The sequence below is a fragment of the Hylobates moloch genome, unplaced genomic scaffold, assembly GCF_009828535.3.
Source record: "Hylobates moloch isolate HMO894 unplaced genomic scaffold, HMol_V3 SCAFFOLD_10, whole genome shotgun sequence".
NCBI lineage: Eukaryota > Metazoa > Chordata > Mammalia > Primates > Hylobatidae > Hylobates > Hylobates moloch.
In genome coordinates, this window is record NW_026652285.1 from 31545258 (window position 1) to 31562358 (window position 17101).

Genomic DNA, 17101 nt, shown 5'->3' on the forward strand with positions numbered 1-17101 from the left:
AACTTTTGGGATTGTGATTTTCAGAATTTTAGACTTTAAGGATTTTGATCTTTGGCGATTACAGTCTTTTATTCAAAATTATGGTGTTTAGGACTGTCTTTTGAGATTATGTCCCAAACCCAATCAACATATATTTAATTTAGTAATTTATTTTCTCTGCACTACTCTCTCTCTGGGTAAGGCATCATTGTACTGACCCCAGAAGCACTAAGTGATTACTGTTGAAGAGGATAGTCTATTTTCTGTTTGGAAAAAAAAAAATTCAATACTAAAATTTTGTATTAACAAAAAGCTTTTTTTTTTTTTTAATCAAACAAAGTACATAAAATAAAGGTGGACAGAACTGTAAGTGATCACCAACCAGGGGATGTTTGGGATTTTTAGATGCATTAAAAGGGAGTATAGAGAATATCCACCTGCAAGTAAGATTGTATTCTTTTGCAACCCTGCGATTTTCAAATGGCACCCCAACACAGTCTTTGGTCAGGATAAGGGATCCTGCAGGCCTAGCCTTACCGTCCACATCAAATATAGGTGGAGGGATGCCATATTCTCCACATTTGGAGCTCTGTCAGGCTGCTCCCCTTCCACCGGTACTATCCAGTGATACTGCAGACATAGGGTGAGGCAACAGGAGACATCATACCGATGTTGAACAGGAGAGGAAGAAGGTGCAATCTTACTTCCAGGATTTCACATTTGGAAGAATGCCTTGGGAGTGGTGGGTAGCCCAAGGCTCTTCCCAGGAAAAGAAGCAGGCACAGGGCCCAGGACTCAGGCTCCATTTTGACCCAACGTTTATTGTCCTTTTACAACATGTCATTTTTTGGTTTAGAAACTGCTTGTGATTAGTTTTCCAACATTAACTCAAAAGCATGTAAAATAAATCAACCTACTCTCTATATAAACATCCAGCAACTGTGGCCCCTACCCGCCTACCCAGGTTGGATAGGGGGAAGGGAGGGCTCGGGCAGCATTGAGTCAAGTGCAGATGCTTTACTGTGGCGGGTGGCAGTAGTGCCTTGGTTCACACCCCACACAGGTCCCCTGCACTGCCCCAAACTACAACAGAAATGGCATAGGCCCAAGGCCCAATTCCCTGTTGGTAATTCACTCTCCGCCTACCAAATGAAAATCGCTTTTATTTTATCGCTTTTGTTTTATATTTTTGCAACAGAAACCCCCTGTCCAGAGTCAGACTGTAGCTGAACTGTTCAGACTGAAGAATGGAGCAGGCTGTGGGCGCACCCCTGGTCCCTCTCCTGGGCAAGCGCCCCCACCCCCAGGGAACAAGGTCCAGGCAGGCCAGCTCACTGCACACTGGCCACCACCACTTAGCCATACAGGTCATCATCATTGTCTTCTGTGTATACACTGCCACCTGTGCCGCCTCCACTGCCCTGACTGGGGCCAGCTCCACCCTGGTTCCCTGAAGGGAATCTGTGTACAAGAGCAAAGCCAAAAAACAGGGTTAGGACAGGGCCTGTGTAAAATTTCCACAACTACCCCTCTAGCTTCCTTAGGACTCCCATCCCTTTTGGTGTAGGTCCCCAAAGTAACTTAAGCACTGTCTAATGCTCCCAACCAACTTACCTGAAGCTGCCAAAGCCCCGACTCTGCTGAAGGGTCTGGGCGAACATCTCATACTTCCGAATGTCATTGTCACTGACAGAACGGCGCGCAAAGCGCATGGCTTCTTCAAAGTGATCTCGACGGATCTCAGGCACTGGATCATCCTCTTCTACCTCCTATAGTTGGTAAACACAGATCACTAGGGCTAGTTAAAGCCCAGCCTGGATTTCATCCCTGGCCTCCCATTACTGCAGTTTACTGGTCTCCTTGCCCTTCCAAACCAACCTGAGGTAAGATGCTAGGCCATGCTTCCTAAAATTGAGCCACTGCTCTGCTTAAAAATTTGTCAATGCACTCTGGAAAAGGGAAAACTGTAGGGACAGAAATCACATCAGTGATGGGGCTTAAGGAGGGGAGATGTTGACTGAAGAGGCTAAGAAAACTTTGAGAGTAGAAATTTTTTTTTTTTTTTTTTTTTGAGATGGAGTCTTGCTCTGTCGCCCAGGCTGGAGTGCAGTGGCGCAACCTCAGCTCACTGCAAGCTCTGCCTCCCGGGTTCATGCCATTCTCCTGCCTCAGCCTCCCGAGTAGCTGGGACTACAGGCGCCTGCCACCACGCCCGGCTAATTTTTTGTATTTTTGGTAGAGACGGGGTTTCACCGTGTTAGCCAGGATGGTCTCGATCTCCTGACCTCGTGATCCGCCCGTCTCGGCCTCCCGAAGTGCTGGGATTACAGGCGTGAGCCACCGCGCCCGGCGAGAGTAGAAATTTTAAGTCTCAACTGTGGTAGTTATAGAACTTACATAGATACATTTGTCAAAAAGCATGGAAATGGTACCTAAAAAGAGTGAATTTTATTGTATTTACATCATACCTCAATAAACCTTAATACTTTAAAAGGAAATGCCAATGGCTTTCAGTGCTTACCACATTTGGATTACAACCTACCTAGCGGTCTCACTTCCAGTGACATATATACTCTTGAATCTACCCAGGGTTTCCCAATGATTGCAATCCTACTACTAGAGCACATTATTTGGGCTGCTTATTCCCTTTATTCAAATTCTACTCTCTTCCCAGCCCAGCTCAAAACCTATCTCTTCCATTGAGAAGCCAATTGCTGTGACTTATGTGACTGCTTCCTAGGATTAGTTCATCAGTAGTTTTTAAGCTTTTATGGGAGAGAGAAGGGATGTCACAGACCCTTCAAAAGGGAAAGAAAGCCATTTATTTGCTCATTAAATTCCATGTTTGGAACTTAATGAATTAAGGGTAACACAAGACATAGTGGAAAACAAGTGAGATGACAGAGATCCTACCTTTATGGAGCTTACACACACAATGAATTTGCCTTTTCATTTTGGGAGGTCCGTGGACCCTATCCCTTCCCCAACCATCAGGGATAGGTATATGAGTCTTATCTCAGTTCAAAACCTTGCTCTGCAGCTCACGCCGGTAATCCCAGCACTTTGGGAGGCCGAGGTGGGCAGATCACAAGGTCAGGAGATCGAGACCATCCTGGCTAACATGGTGAAACCCTGTTTCTACTAAAAAGAATACAAAAAACTAGCCGGACATGGTGGCATGCGCCTGTAGTCCCAGCTACTCGGGAGGCTGAGGCAGGAGAATCGCTTGAACCTGGGAGGCGGAGGTTGCAGTGAGCCGAGATCGTGCCACTGCACTCCAGTCTGGGAAAACAGAGCGAGACTTAGTCTCAAAAAAAAAAAAAAAACAAAAAACAAAAGACAAAAAAATCTTGCTCTGTTTGGTGCACTCTCATACTTTGATTTCCCTCATGGAGCTTGGTTCAGACTGAGAATGGAGCCTGCCCATCTCTTCTCGGCCTTATTCCAAATTGAATGGATTCACCTCAGCATTCTTTATCTTTGATGCCCTATTAAAATTCTTCTCAGTTAGATGATCTTTCCAATAGCTTCTACTCTCAACTCCAGGGCATGATGGTGGCTGTTGCCTGGCTCCCCATGATTGGCACATCTGGGGAAAGGATGCAGACTCACCATGGCTGATGGGTTTGTCTGCCTCTCTCGTTCTCGCCTAATCTCACTCTCGATGGATTCACGGATGGCCAGCTTGCAAGCACGCTGGCAAATCTCTGTCAGGTCAGCTCCAGAGAAGCCATTAGTCATTTTAGCCAGGAACTCCAAGTCCACATCCTAAAAGCAGCAGCAGAGGTACCTTAGCATTTAGCCTCTCCTCTCGAGATACACAGATCTTTGGGTTACCCAAGCACTCCCAACTACAGTTTGCCCCTTCTTTGGCCACCCCATTTTATTCCTGATTCTAGATTATCTTGATATCCTCAAAAATTCTACTTTCCCTTTAGACCAACCCTAACCCCAATGGAATCTTGTCCAGAAACTAAAGAGCACTCCGTACCAGCCTGAGGACTCATACAAGTCTCCCACAGCCCATGATCTTGCACCTGCCTTGGCAACTGGGGACTTGCGCAGGTTAGCCTTGAGGATGGCAACGCGGGACTTCTCATCAGGAAGTGGGATGTAGATGAGCTGATCAAGACGGCCAGGTCTGAGGATGGCAGGATCAATGATGTCAGGCCGGTTGGTAGCGCCAATGATAAACACATTTTTTTTTGTGGACATGCCATCCATTTCTGTCAGGATCTGGTTGATGACTCGGTCAGCAGCCCCACCACCATCTCCAATGTTACCTCCACGAGCCTTGGCAATCGAATCCAGCTCATCAAAGAATAGCACACAGGGGGCAGCTTGGCGGGCCTGTAGGAGGAATGGATTGATTCAAGCACTAACAAAACTAGATCTCTCTGGCCAAACGTGATGGCTCACATCTGTATTCCCAGCACTTTGGGAGGCCAAGGTGGGAGGATCACTTGAGGCCAGAAATCCAAAACCAGCATGGGCAACATACTGAGACTTCATCTCTACAAAAAATAAAAAATTAGCCAGATGTGGTGACGCACGCCTGTAGTCCCAGCTACTCAGGAGGCTGAAGTAGGAGAATTGCTTAAGCCCAGGTTTCAAGGTTACAGTGAGCTATGACTGTACCACTGCCCTCCAACCTGGGCAACAGAGCCAGACCCTGTCTCGAGAGACAGAGAGAAAAAAAAATAACACTAGGTCTCTCAGACCTCAGAAAGAAAATCAAGTGACTTACTGTGCAGTTAAGCAGCCAGCAATAAGAATGCTTCAACCCTCTTACAGAAAAACAGCCTCTATTCCTTGCCCTCAGGCAAATCAATACATAGTTCAGCCTACTGTAGCTCACCTTGTCAAAGATTTCTCTGACATTGGCCTCAGACTCCCCAAACCACATGGTGAGAAGCTCAGGACCCTTGATGGAGATGAAGTTGGCCTGGCATTCATTAGCAATGGCTTTGGCCAACAAAGTTTTCCCACAGCCAGGAGGTCCATAGAACAGAACTCCCTTGGAAGGTGTCATGCCAAACTTCAGGAATTTGTCTGGGTGCTCCACAGGATACTAGGAGGAAAAGGAAAGAGGGTTCAAGGCTACCTCAAGGCTACCTCCACATTTTGAAGGAAACCTAACTAAACAGAAGCATCCCCTCCATTATTTCATGGTGTACCCAATGGTATCAGATCCAGGTTCTCTAGAAGCAGACTCCTTAGTGCCTCAAACCTTAGAACAGTAGGTTCCTAAGTCGTGCTCTCACAACTCTTGCAGCAAATGTGTTGACACCCTGAGATCACCCAGGTCAATTACAATGTACTGAGGCAGTGACTCACCCTGGACCAAGTTACCCTACCTGGACCAGCTCCTGAAGCTCACGTTTGACATCCTCTAGGCCCCCGATGTCTTCCCAGGTTACCTGTGGCACCTCTACCACGGTTTCCCGCAGTGCTGATGGGTTACTCTGGCTCAAGGCCCACTAGAAAAGGAAGGAAACTGGGGATGAGACTTCACAGGGGAGGGGTCAAAGCACGTACGTGTGTACCTGAGGCACGGGTGTGGTCCTTACCCGGAAGTCATCCATAGTAACTGCTAGAGAGTTCATGACCTCGGCATCAATGGTCTCATCCTCTAGGTCAATGAGATCCATCTTCTTGCGGATGGCTTGCAGAGCAGCCTCTGAGCACAGGGCTGCTAAGTCAGCACCCACATGCCCGTGAGTCTCATTGGCTACCTGCAGAGAAAGATCTACTTACTATGCTGCCTCAAAGACCCAGCTGCTGCAGAAGGCTCAGAGACAATAGAATCCTTCCCCTGACTGCTATCCCTGGGTCCTCTCATTTCCTTGAATATATACTAGCAATACCTTTATGGGCTGGGTTTTAAGTACTTAATTCTGGACTTGGGACCTAGAAATAAAGCTGTTCCAACAATTCTGATTTACTCTAAATGCAGCGTCAACTATGAAAAATGCCAACTCCAATTTCCTGGAATCAATCTCAGATTACGTCCTTTCCCCTGTCCAGAAGTCAAAACCCATCTCTTCACATCTTAACCTTATGTCTCTAGCCAGTTCCCAACAACTGCCTAGAGATATTGTAATGCCTGGTCAGCCCTCATTATCACTTCACCTGTTCCAAGTCCACATCATCTGCCAGCTTCATGTTCTTGGTATGGATCTGAAGAATCTCTAAGCGTCCTGTAGCATCAGGAATTCCAATATCTACCTCCCTGTCAAAGCGACCTGTGGGACAGTGCACAAACATAAACAGGGCTCATTTCTAGTCCAGAGGTAAGAGACAGGCCTAGGGTGACCAACCATCTCAGCCAGCACAGGATTGTCCTAATGTCAGCACTGAAAAAGTCTCAAGCCCTGGGAAACCTTTCAGTCTCAAGAAAACCAGGGTGGTTGGTCACTCTAGACAGGATGTAGGATAAAGAAAAAAGACCCCTGGACCCAATCACTGTTAAGGGCTTCAAGAGGATTAGGTGACTTAGATGAAGGAGAGAGGTAGGACCTAAGCAAGGACAGGGTCAAAAGTATCTGGAGTCCTTACCAAATCGCCGTAGAGCTGGGTCAATACTATTGGGTCTGTTGGTTGCTGCCATGACAATCACATGTGCTCTCTGCTTTAGGCCATCCATGAGGGTCAACAACTGTGATACAATGCGCCGCTCCACCTCGCCATGAGTCTGCCACAACAGGATGTCTGGTCAGAAGTGAAGTCAGGGCCTTTCAACCCCCCTCTATCCCCTCAGGTAAGCTCCTACTTTCTCTCTTTTGGGAGCGATGGCATCCAGCTCATCAATGAAGATGATAGCAGGAGCATTCTTCTCAGCCTCCTCAAAGGCTTTACGAAGGTTGCTCTCAGACTCACCAGCCAATTTGCTCATGATCTCAGGACCTGAAAGGATACAGAATGGAGACAATAACAAAATGATAGTCTTTCCCAAATCCTTCCAAAAATCAGTTATCTTGCTTGTTTGGCCCAGAGACAGGTCCTGGGTGAGAAGGTGGTAACCTCTGCCTACTTCTCACATCCTCTACCAGCCATTATCCCAGGACAGCCACCAGGCAAGGCTGGAGAGAAGCCCAGGGACTCAGTATACTCTTCTCACAGTTGAAGTGTAAAGGTTACAGCAAATGCTCTAGGACCTCTGGCCACAGCAGAGATGGCACACCACTAAATAGCATTCTCCAAGAGCCAGTGATTTAAGTTCATTTTCCCCAAACCCTCTCAAATCACTGAGCATTCACCCTTTGATTTCTCATTCTAGCTTGCTTCTGCTCTTTAGTCTGTCCACAATCTTTCTCAAAGGGGGCAGGACAGGGAGCACCAGTGTAAAATATCTTCCCTTTATTGCTCATCTGTGTGTAACGTACCCCAGCATAAGAAATATGCTATAAAGGTGAAAGAGGGCATGGGTGCAAAAAGGATGTGTTCGTAAGTGCTCCAGCTCATAAGCCCAGTTCAAAATTGGGTCTAGCTAGACATAAGATGAACCAAGTATCTTACCATTGATCAAGAAGAAGAAGGCTCCAGTCTCATTTGCTACAGCTCGAGCAATCAGGGTCTTTCCTGTTCCAGGAGGTCCATAAAGCAGGATTCCTCTAGGAGGCTGTGGACCAATACAGTGTGATTAGGTTCCCACCTTCTCCCAAACCCTAAAATGGCTTGACTAGGGCTCCAGAGAGGGTGAGAATCAGGCTTCAACCCTGACGATATTAAGAATAAGCCCTCAGCAGTAAATGCTAAGAAGACGATTTACTTTAGGCCACACTCATTTCTATTACTAGCAGGGAAAATACTGCTAGAAAGTGGGCAATATTTATGATTGCAACTTGCATAGGAGACTAAGGGCAGAGAAACCATAGTCCAAATGCGTTTGAAGATACATGACTGGGGAAAGGCAAGAGGCCATTACACTAAGGGATCAATTTTAGACAGACCAAGGGCCACAGACTAGCTAAGCCATTTAAGAGAGCAATGTCTATTTTCTTCATTGCCAGAAGATCACTCACTCCAGTAATCATGCCCTCCAGAATTTATCACATTGGAACGCTGTTCCTTACAATCATTTTTCTTCTTCGACACTACCCTTTCTATGGCCTCATCCACAAGCAGAGCATGTAAAATGAAAATTATTTGTGTGACACCCACTAGGAAAGTAAGTAACTTCATCTTCAGTGTGTTCCATGATACAGAAAAGATTGGGAAGCTACACTCTAGACCAATAGTTGTCAAATGTTTTAGACTCAGAACCCTTTAACACTCTGAAAATTTCCTTAACTTCCTTACTTCTACTGGGTGACACTGCTCTAGACAGGCTGGCAAACTATGGTGAGATTTGTTTTTACAGGGTCCATTGATACAAGAATGGCTTTTATATTCTAAGAGTTGTAAAGAAAAACCCATATATATATATGTGTGTGTGTGTTTTGTGCACACATGCACACAACAGACAATTTAATTAGCCTACTCTGGTTGTAGACCATCAGCTCTAATGAATTTACAGCCTTAGGTAAACTAAAGGATACATTATTGCCCCTCTAATCCAAGGCAGTAATGAAAATCATGCATGAAAATAGTCCCAGGATTAGATATTGGGTATTAATCACCACTTTAGACTTGATCCCAGAGCCCAGGATGCTCACCTTCACACCAATTGCCTTAAAGAGGGCAGGATGTCTCAGGGGCAGTTCCACCATCTCCTTTATCTGAGCTAGCTGCTTCCTGCAGCCACCAATGTCATCATACCCTACTTCATTCAAGGACTCTTCCTCATCCTGAATATGGAAGAGATAAAGAAAGGAGAAGGCAAGAATATTATATTAGCAAAAGCTGAGTTTCTCTAAATCATTCCACTACCTAGTGTGCAAAAACCTACCGTATAAGAAGACTCTCAACCCGGCATGGTGGCTCACATCTGTAATCCCAGCACTTTGGGAGGCAGAGGTGGGAGGACTGCTTGAGTCCAGGAGCTCCTGGGCAACACAGCAAGACCCCATCTCATTAAAAATTAAATTAAATTTAAAAAAGATTCTCCTCTAAAGGGATCCGGCCTCAAAGAACAACTACAAAAATCCCAAGGCAAAGATTTCTAGCACAGTCCTTGCCTCTCACATTACTCGTGGTCTTACTGAGAAGGGGTCTCTAAAATCTGAGGCTGGAAACCCTGGGAATGGGCAGAGGCCTGAAGCCACCATCAGCTTTACTTCAAAAATGATTTCAATCACTTATATATTTTGGGTTCAGTCTAGGTTTTTGAAATTCCTGGCATTAGGTAAATCCAAGAAACAATCAAGCCCAGAAATGAATAGCTGGCAGGTTTCTCATCCCTGAAAGATGGTTAGTTCTCCAAAGAACACCCAGTCTTTTTCTTTTTTGAGACAGAGACTCACGCTGTCACCCAAGCTGGAGTGCAGTGGCACAATCTCAGCTCACTGCAACCTCCGACTCCTGGGTTCAACCGATTCTCCTGCCTCAGCCTCCTGAGTAGCTGGGATTACAGATGTGCACCACCAGGCCTGGCTAATGTTTGCATTTTTAATAGAGACGGGGTTTCACCATGTTCCCCAGGCTGGTCTTGAACACCTGACCTCAAGTGATCTGCCCACCTCGGTCTCCCCAAGTACTGGGATTACAGGTGTCAGCCACCGCAGCCGGCCAAGCACCCAGTCTTGACAGTTACCACATGATGCCACACTGAGTAATCATGAAATTGGATACTGGAATCAGGGAGAAAACTCACCTCTCGTTTGATAGGCTCCCCTTCGCAGTGGATTACTGTGTCTGGAGCAACAATGCAATAAGGGCTAGGATCTGTTTCCACCACTTTGAACTCCACAGCACGCATCCCACCACGGACAAGAAAAATGTCTCCTGTGAGAGCAAACAGTACAAGCACAGTTAGAGGTGTCAACTACAAGACAAAGTGAGAACTCATCAGACCCTGGGGTCAAAATGCCAAGCTCATTAGATAGTGCCCTTCATTAGATATTACCCTATCTCTCCCCAACTGCACCCCACCTGTCTTAATAAGCAGCAGGAAAGAGGGGAAAGGTAAACTGTGAAGAGTCCCTCTGACACTCAAGAGGTCAGTGAACAAAACCTGACATGTCAGAAGCCCATCAAGTTCTGACTTCTGCCATATAAGTAGCCCAAGTTTTCACTACAACCACCAATGGTAGAACTGTGCACTCTGGACCCTGACCCAGCCAAAATGAACCACCTTCTCCTTCAGAGATCCATAAAGATAGCTTACTCTCCTGGAACAGAGAAGGGGAGAGATGGAGCAAGGGAAGCATGGAGGAAAGAAGGGGGGTAAGACATATGAATATGTGTGCAGGGTTTGCATGTGTGTGTATACAAATATATGAAAATGAGTCTAGCAACCGGGCACAGTGGCTCACCTGAAGTCAAGAGTTCGAGACCAGCTTGACCAACATGGTAAAACCCCCTCTCTACTAAAAACACAAAAATTAGCCGGGCGTGGTGGCAGACGCCTGTAATCCCAGCTACTCGGGAGGCTGAGGCAGGAGAATCGCTTGAACCCGGGAGGCGGAGGTTGCAGTGAACCGAGATTGCACCATTGTGCTCCAGCCTGGGGGACACAGCAAGACTCCGTCTCAAAAAAAAGAAAGGAAAATGAGACTAGGCATGATGGCTCATGCCTGTAAACCCAGCACTTTGGGAGGCCATGGCAGGTGGATCACTTGAGCCCAGAAGTTTGAGACCAGCCTGGGCATCATAGTGAGACTCCGTCTCTCTTTTTTTTTTTTTTTTTTTTGAGACAGAATCTTGCCCTGTCACCCAGGCTGGAGGACTGTGGCCCGCTCTTGGCTCACTGCAACCTCCACCTCTTGGGTTCAAGCAATTCTCATGCCTCAGCCTCCCAGGTAGCTGGGATTACAGGTTCCCACAATGGGGTTTCGCCATGTTGGCCAGGCTGGTCTCGAACTCCTGGCCTCAAGTGATCCACCCGCCTCAGCCTCCCAAATTGCTGGGATTACAGGTGTGAGCCACGGTGCCCAGCTGACCCCATCTCTTAAAAAATGAAAAGCATAAAAGATAAAAAAAAAAAAAAAAAAAAAAGAAAAAGAAAATGAGATGAAGATGTTCCAAGGTTTATTCCCTACAGTCAATAATCCTGAAGCTCAGAATTAGCTCTCACCTTTCCGGATGGGTCGATAAGCTTCCAGGAAGTACGGCTTAAGGTATACCTCAAAGAGATTACCAGTAATGCCTTCCACCGTGTCATCAATGGGCAGCACGTGGATACGTTTGCCGTACTTCACATCAGGGCATGGCTGGATGCTGAGGATGACAAGCAGACTCCATATTACCAACCACACTTCGGGCCCAAGCACTGGGTGTCCAAAAGGGCCTGGCACAGATAGCTGATGGTAAGTGAAAAAGAAAAGGCAGGATGGCTTTAGGTGAGGAGAGGAAGGAGAACACGGTGGAAGTGAGGGCAAAGGAACAGCCCCACTCACTCCTCATCAGTGAGCCAAAATCAAGAGCCACACATTTAGAAACCCCACAAAGACATGCAGGGTCTTCAGTGAGATATCCAAGGATGATCCCCTTCTAGCTAATATTGGTGACCCAATATTACAAGGGAAGGTCTTAAGCTAACAATTATCAGGGTCAGTGAAACAGAAGTGAAAAAACAAAATTATCTCAGCCAGGTGGTCAGAACACCTTGAGGAAGTGACTAAGCACCCCCAAGAAGAAAGCTACATGAAACTTAGACTCCATTAAAAAGAATCAAAAGCCTGAGACGATCCCGGCCAGGTGATGGTTGGTTGGGTAGGAGTGGCTAGAGATGACTCCAAGATGGGGTAACCTCTTGCCTAAAATTATGCAAGAACAAGCAAAATCACTCACATTGAGAGCTATCCTAGGTCTGGTTCCAACTATTCCTCTCTCCCGGGTTAACTTACGGGCTTAAAAGACCTGCTAGCAGCTCACCTTCCATGCCCATACCCCCACCTCATTCCAACCCCAACACAAGCCATTAACTGGACATACTAGTGAGAGTAGTGAGGAGGTTATTTGGCATATACATACACACCCTCGAGTGGTATCCTAAGCCAGGCTATAAGTATGATAAATTACACCTCTAATAGGAAAAAAATAAAGCCATCAAGAAAGTTACAGGAACGCCAGTTTGTCTCAAGGGACCTGCAGAAATGGATTTTGAAGTCCCAGGAAGGCAGAACCAAAACCTAAAGACAACCCTGAAGCATAAGTCTTCCCATGACCAGGAGGCTTCCTACATCGACAGGTGCCAAGAACTTGGTCCTGCCTGTAATACATGGGTCCTGCCTGTAATGCAGGCTATCTCTGGCCTCCCATCCCTGTGAAGCCAAAAACCCCACACACACCTGATGACATCCCCTAGCCGTACACGAAGGTTATTCCGAACAACTCTATTCATCCGAATCTTCTCATCAGAACAAGTATCATCAGAAAGGACGATGCAAACAGCTTCTCGTCTCTTCTTTCCTTTCAGCAACACTGTGTCACCTCGGAACAACTGCAATTCATCCATCTTGGGCTGAGGAAAGAAAGTTAAGGCCTTTGGGTCATTGGGCAGAAGGGTAGTAAGCAGCAGCCCTGGAGATTGGGATTCCCAGTAAACCCCATTCTATCTGCAGTCACTGCAAGAAAAATGAGAAAAGAAACCTGGGAAAATCCCTCAAGTAAGTGCAGTAAGGAAGGACTAGTCTGTGGCCACAGCTTACCTGCGACAAGGACACCACACTATTGTCCTCATTGATGGCTTCATCAACAATTAACCGATTGGGACGGTTCTTCTGTTTGAGAATGGCTGTTGATAGGTCATCACCTTTTGAACTAGAAGGAGGAAACGGAGTCAGTAGATACTCCTGCCCCAAAGGCCTCACCAGTCTCTAAAACTCATACTTAGGAAAGAAACAGTGAATAGATGAAGCTGTCCCTAGACCAGAAAGCTCAGATGAAGGAAACGCAGCCAAGGTCACGAGGAGCAGTATCTAGCATACATATTACAATACCCATTCCAGCAGCTCCTGGTATTCTGAGCATCAGTGTCCCAGCTATAAGGCCCCAAGTGAGTGATCCTGCCCCAGGGTCAGAAAATGATGGCCTAAGAAGAAGACATAATAGAAATGGAGGCTGAATAGTTATTAGAGAAATAAAAACAGTCTTAGACTTATAGAAGAGTCGTTAAGAACAGGAACTCTATAGTCAGACCCATTGGGTCTGAATTCCAATTCTGCCACTGCTTAATTGTGATCTTGGGCAAGTTACCTAACCTCTGAACTTTGATGTTCTCCTCTATAAAAGATGGAATATAATACTTATCTCACAGGCTTATTGTCTTAAGGGAGATAATGAGTGTAAAATGCTTAACATAATACCTGGCGCATGGTATTAATGGTCACCATGATTAACAGTATAGGGTAAAGCATAAGCTAACTTTCCAGGGAATGAAGTAAGCCAGACAACTTCCCTTGAGGCTCAGGGAGGCCTCGAGTTCTACCAAGCAAGCCTGGGGACAATGAAGCAGAATCATTGGCACTACCCTCCTTATAGGCTAAACCTGCTGATGCCAGGGCATTCCATAGTACCAAAGGAATGCCAAGCATAAAGACCATCATATTTGGAAAAAACACTAACAGACATGAAACTGCCAGAAAGAGGCTCAAGGTCAAAAAGAACTTCACAGTGATTTCTGCAAAAGTACACAATTCTATAGTTGGCTCAAAAAATCAAAACCAAGAAATGCTGAGACATGGGGCAAATCCAAATCCCTCTCAACCAAATCAAAGTCAACTGGGTCTACACTCAGTTTGTTATTTCCTAGAAGCTAGGATCATTCACCAGACAGTGGCACCAACTATTACCTAGCCCATTTCCAGCTGTCACTTACTAGACTCAGCGAGCTCCCTCTCCCTCTTTTTTTTTTTTTGAGACGGAGTTTCACTTTTGTTGTCCAGGCTGGAATGCAATGGCGCAATCTCAGCTAACTGCAACCTCCACCTCCCAGGTTCAAGTGATTCTCCTGCCTCATCCTCCCCAGTAGCTGGGATTACAGGCACGCGCCACCACTCCCGGCTAATTTTGCATTTTTACTAGAGATGGGGTTTCACCATGCTGGTCAGGCTGGTCTCGAACTCCTGACCTCAGGTGATCTGCCCACCTCGGCCTCCCAAAGTGCTGGGATTATAGGCGTGAGCCACGGCACCCAGTGCTCTCTCTCTTTTTAAGAGCGGCCTCGTGTTAGTAAGGCTCAGGAAAACATAATCATTAACCAAAGTAGGAAGGCCAGACAATGAAGGAAGCAAAGAAAAGTTTTAAAACGAATTTCTTCAATCAACAAATTCATGAGTGTCTATTATGTACCAGGCATTGTTCTAAGGGCTGGGGATACTGAAGTCAACAAAACAAGACAAAATAGTATTCCCATTGGAAATATCCTCACAATGTCCAAGAGACAGAGAAAAATGCTGTGCTCAGCTAGGAAGCCATGGGGTTCTTACATCTTTGGGTCCTGATACACCCGAGAGAAAAACAAACCCCATTCATCTAACAAAATGGTAGGCCTTCTGCTAACCCTCACGCATAGGGTGCATTTTTAACCACTGCCTCTAAACTAGTTTCTAACGACAGTTTCCTCTGCTCAAATTTGCTTCCCCCATTCCAAAAGTGTGCCACTCTAGGCACAATGCTGCTGAGTAGGCAGACTTCCAATGCTTATCAACACACTGGAGGCCAAGCATGCTCAATGTGACAGTTGAGAGCAATGTAAACCCACGAGCTCTCCCACTCCTGTCCCATCAAAATACTCTTTCAGGGGCTGCCCATCTTCTTGCTTGACTTATAGAACTGGGACTGGAGAAAAATAAAATGCCAAATGCCTCTAGTCATCATAGTTTTTTATTTTTTGAAACGGAGTCTCCCTCTGTTGCCCAGGCTGGAGTGCAGTGGCGCGATCTCCCTCACTGCAATCTCTGCCTCCCTGGGTTCAAGTGATTCTCCTGCCTCAGCCTCCAGAGTGGCTGGGACTACAAGTGTGCGCCACCACCATGCCTGCATAATTTTTGCATTTTAATAGAGATGGGGTTTCTCCATGTTGCCCGGGCTGGTCTCAAACTCCTGACCTCAAGTGATCTGCCTGCCTCGGCCTCCCAAAATGGTGGGATTACAGGCCTGAGCCACTGTGCCCAGCCAATAGCTTGTATTTTAATCTCAAAGCTGCATCCTAGGAAAACCTCCATTCTGCCTGCCATCCCGGACTCTGGCGCTGGAGATGAGTGGTATGCCCTTTTCTTAAGGTAAAGCCTCTAATTCCCCATCTATCTACTGAGATCAGAGATGGTAATCTCTAAAAGAGTGAATTTGGCCTGACCATGGGCCAACAGCAGTTCTGGATACTCTTTGGGGCCATCCTCCATTGTCTTCTGTATAAGTCAATACCTTTCCAGAACTGCACAGGGGACTCCACGGGACTTGGAGGGGGTTCAGCTAAGAGTCATCAAGGTGACCATGAGGTTAGAAACAGCTGATGATGCCAGGTTCCAAGAATTTTAGATTTTTACTTTTGAAAATAAAAGGCTGACTGCATATAAACCAAAAGAATACTTTCAGAATAAGTGACTCTTTTAAATAAGCAACTGAGTAATAATTTATCCGAATTCAGAAACTTGAGAAAAAGGAACACACCTCAAAAAACTAATCTCTTCAAGGAAGGAAGGTAATTTGCATAGAGTTTCCTTGGGCTGGCTGTGTGTTTTTTTTTTTTTTCAGCCTCTAAAAGCTCTCTATTCTAAATTGAATGGGCTGAGGTAGCCAAGTTTTATCTAACGCTTTCCTGAGAGATGGAGGTGGGGTCAGAAAGCCCCAGAGCCCGGATAATTTCGCAATATAGCTGGTTAGGGAAAGGGGTGCGCGCACGTTTGTGTTTTTGAAGAGTTAGTGCAACTCTAAACTGCACACCACGAAAGCTGGAAATCTGGAAAGGCGCACAAAACACGACCTGAGATTCCAACTTTAGCAAGAACCTAAAATGTTAAAGAAAAATTCCTTTCTCCCCACCCACGAGTCATAACATTAAGGAAAACTGGCTCAAACTTTCTAGTATGAATAACAGGCCTGAAGTAAGAAGACCAGAAGCGAAAGGTAGGGCTCGCCCTCTCCCTAACAGTCCCTCACTACTCAGGTCACACACAGAGGATGCCCACCTCCGGCCCGGCCGACCCGGCTCCAAAAAGGCGGCTGTGAGCCTCCCTGAGCTCGGCGGGCCTTCCCCGACCCCGGCCTCCACCTCGGTGGCAGGGCTCCTGAGGCCTTCACATGGCGCAAAGTCCACGCCCACCGGGCCCGGCTGGGGCCTCGGGCTCGCGGGGCCTGCTCTCTCCGGGGACCAAAGGCTTTCGGCAGGTGGTAGGCCGGAGGCAGACTGGCGCCCCAAAGCCCTGGGGCTCCGCGCCGGCGGTGTGGGCCGGAAGACCCGGCCAGGCCCAGACGTCCGTTCCAAGGGAGCCAATCGGGCGGGCCGGGGCCTGCATGACACAGCACGATCCGGCCCAGGCTCCGACCCGGGCCCAACGCAAGCCCCGCCTAGGGGGCGCGCGGGTGCGCAGCTGGCCCCAGCCGGGCCTGCCGGGTTCACGGCCCCTCACTCGCCCCCTAGCTCCCCTTCCCTCTTTCCTGGTCTCCACCTCTCTGACGCGCCCACGGCCAGGCCCCGCAGGGCCTACCCAGCGAAGCTCGTCCCGGTGCGCGCCGCCGCAGCAAGCGAACGGCGCGCGCACACTTACTCGGCTCCAGAAGCCATGGCGCGCGCCTCTTCCGGCCGGCGGCTGTGGCGGCCCGCGGGTAACGGCTACGAGCGGTGGCAAGCGACCGACTGGGCCGGGGCTCGGCTCTCCCAGGCGGTGGGCGAGCAGCGGCGACAAACCCGCAAGCGGCTTCCCTCTCGCTTCCTCCCACCGACAGCGAGGCGTCGGGCGAACAACGCTGGCTCCTGATCCGCGAGGTGGCAGTGGCAGCTGCAGCGGCAGCAACGACTCAAACGACGGTCGCAGACGCTTCGCTGAGACTGAGCCGAGAAGAGCCGAATCATCGGAAG

General features: G+C 47.5%; 1 protein-coding gene across 3 annotated transcripts; it reads right to left on the reverse strand.

Annotated features, from left to right (window-relative positions):
- Positions 1-780: 780 nt before the first annotated feature.
- On the reverse strand, positions 781-17101 carry VCP (valosin containing protein). 3 transcript variants are annotated; one of them, XM_032164059.3, is made up of 17 exons: positions 16791-17101; positions 12732-12843; positions 12372-12544; positions 11156-11298; positions 9734-9864; positions 8637-8768; positions 7498-7600; positions 6752-6885; positions 6538-6673; positions 6112-6224; positions 5550-5714; positions 5337-5459; positions 4838-5050; positions 4021-4329; positions 3592-3747; positions 1594-1748; positions 781-1440 (listed from the first exon to the last, which is right to left on the reverse strand). In XM_032164059.3, the coding sequence occupies exons 1-17, from the start codon at positions 16805-16807 to the stop codon at positions 1335-1337; spliced, it is 2421 nt and encodes an 806-aa protein (XP_032019950.1). In that variant the 5' UTR covers positions 16808-17101; the 3' UTR covers positions 781-1334. The 3 variants fall into 3 exon arrangements, with proteins under 3 accessions (XP_032019950.1, XP_058300660.1, XP_058300659.1); XM_058444677.1 differs by lacking the exon at positions 16791-17101 and adding an exon at positions 16692-16735; XM_058444676.1 differs by lacking the exon at positions 16791-17101 and adding an exon at positions 16212-16356.

Bases quoted from the DNA above. Each gene is read 5' to 3' on its own strand.
- VCP (XM_032164059.3), bottom strand. The intron at 6,674-6,751 runs GTAGGAGCTTAC...CTGTTGTGGCAG, and splicing joins TCGCTCCCAAAAGAGAGAAA to ACTCATGGCGAGGTGGAGCG. The intron at 5,460-5,549 runs GTAAGGACCACA...TTCCTTTTCTAG, and splicing joins TTACTATGGATGACTTCCGG to TGGGCCTTGAGCCAGAGTAA.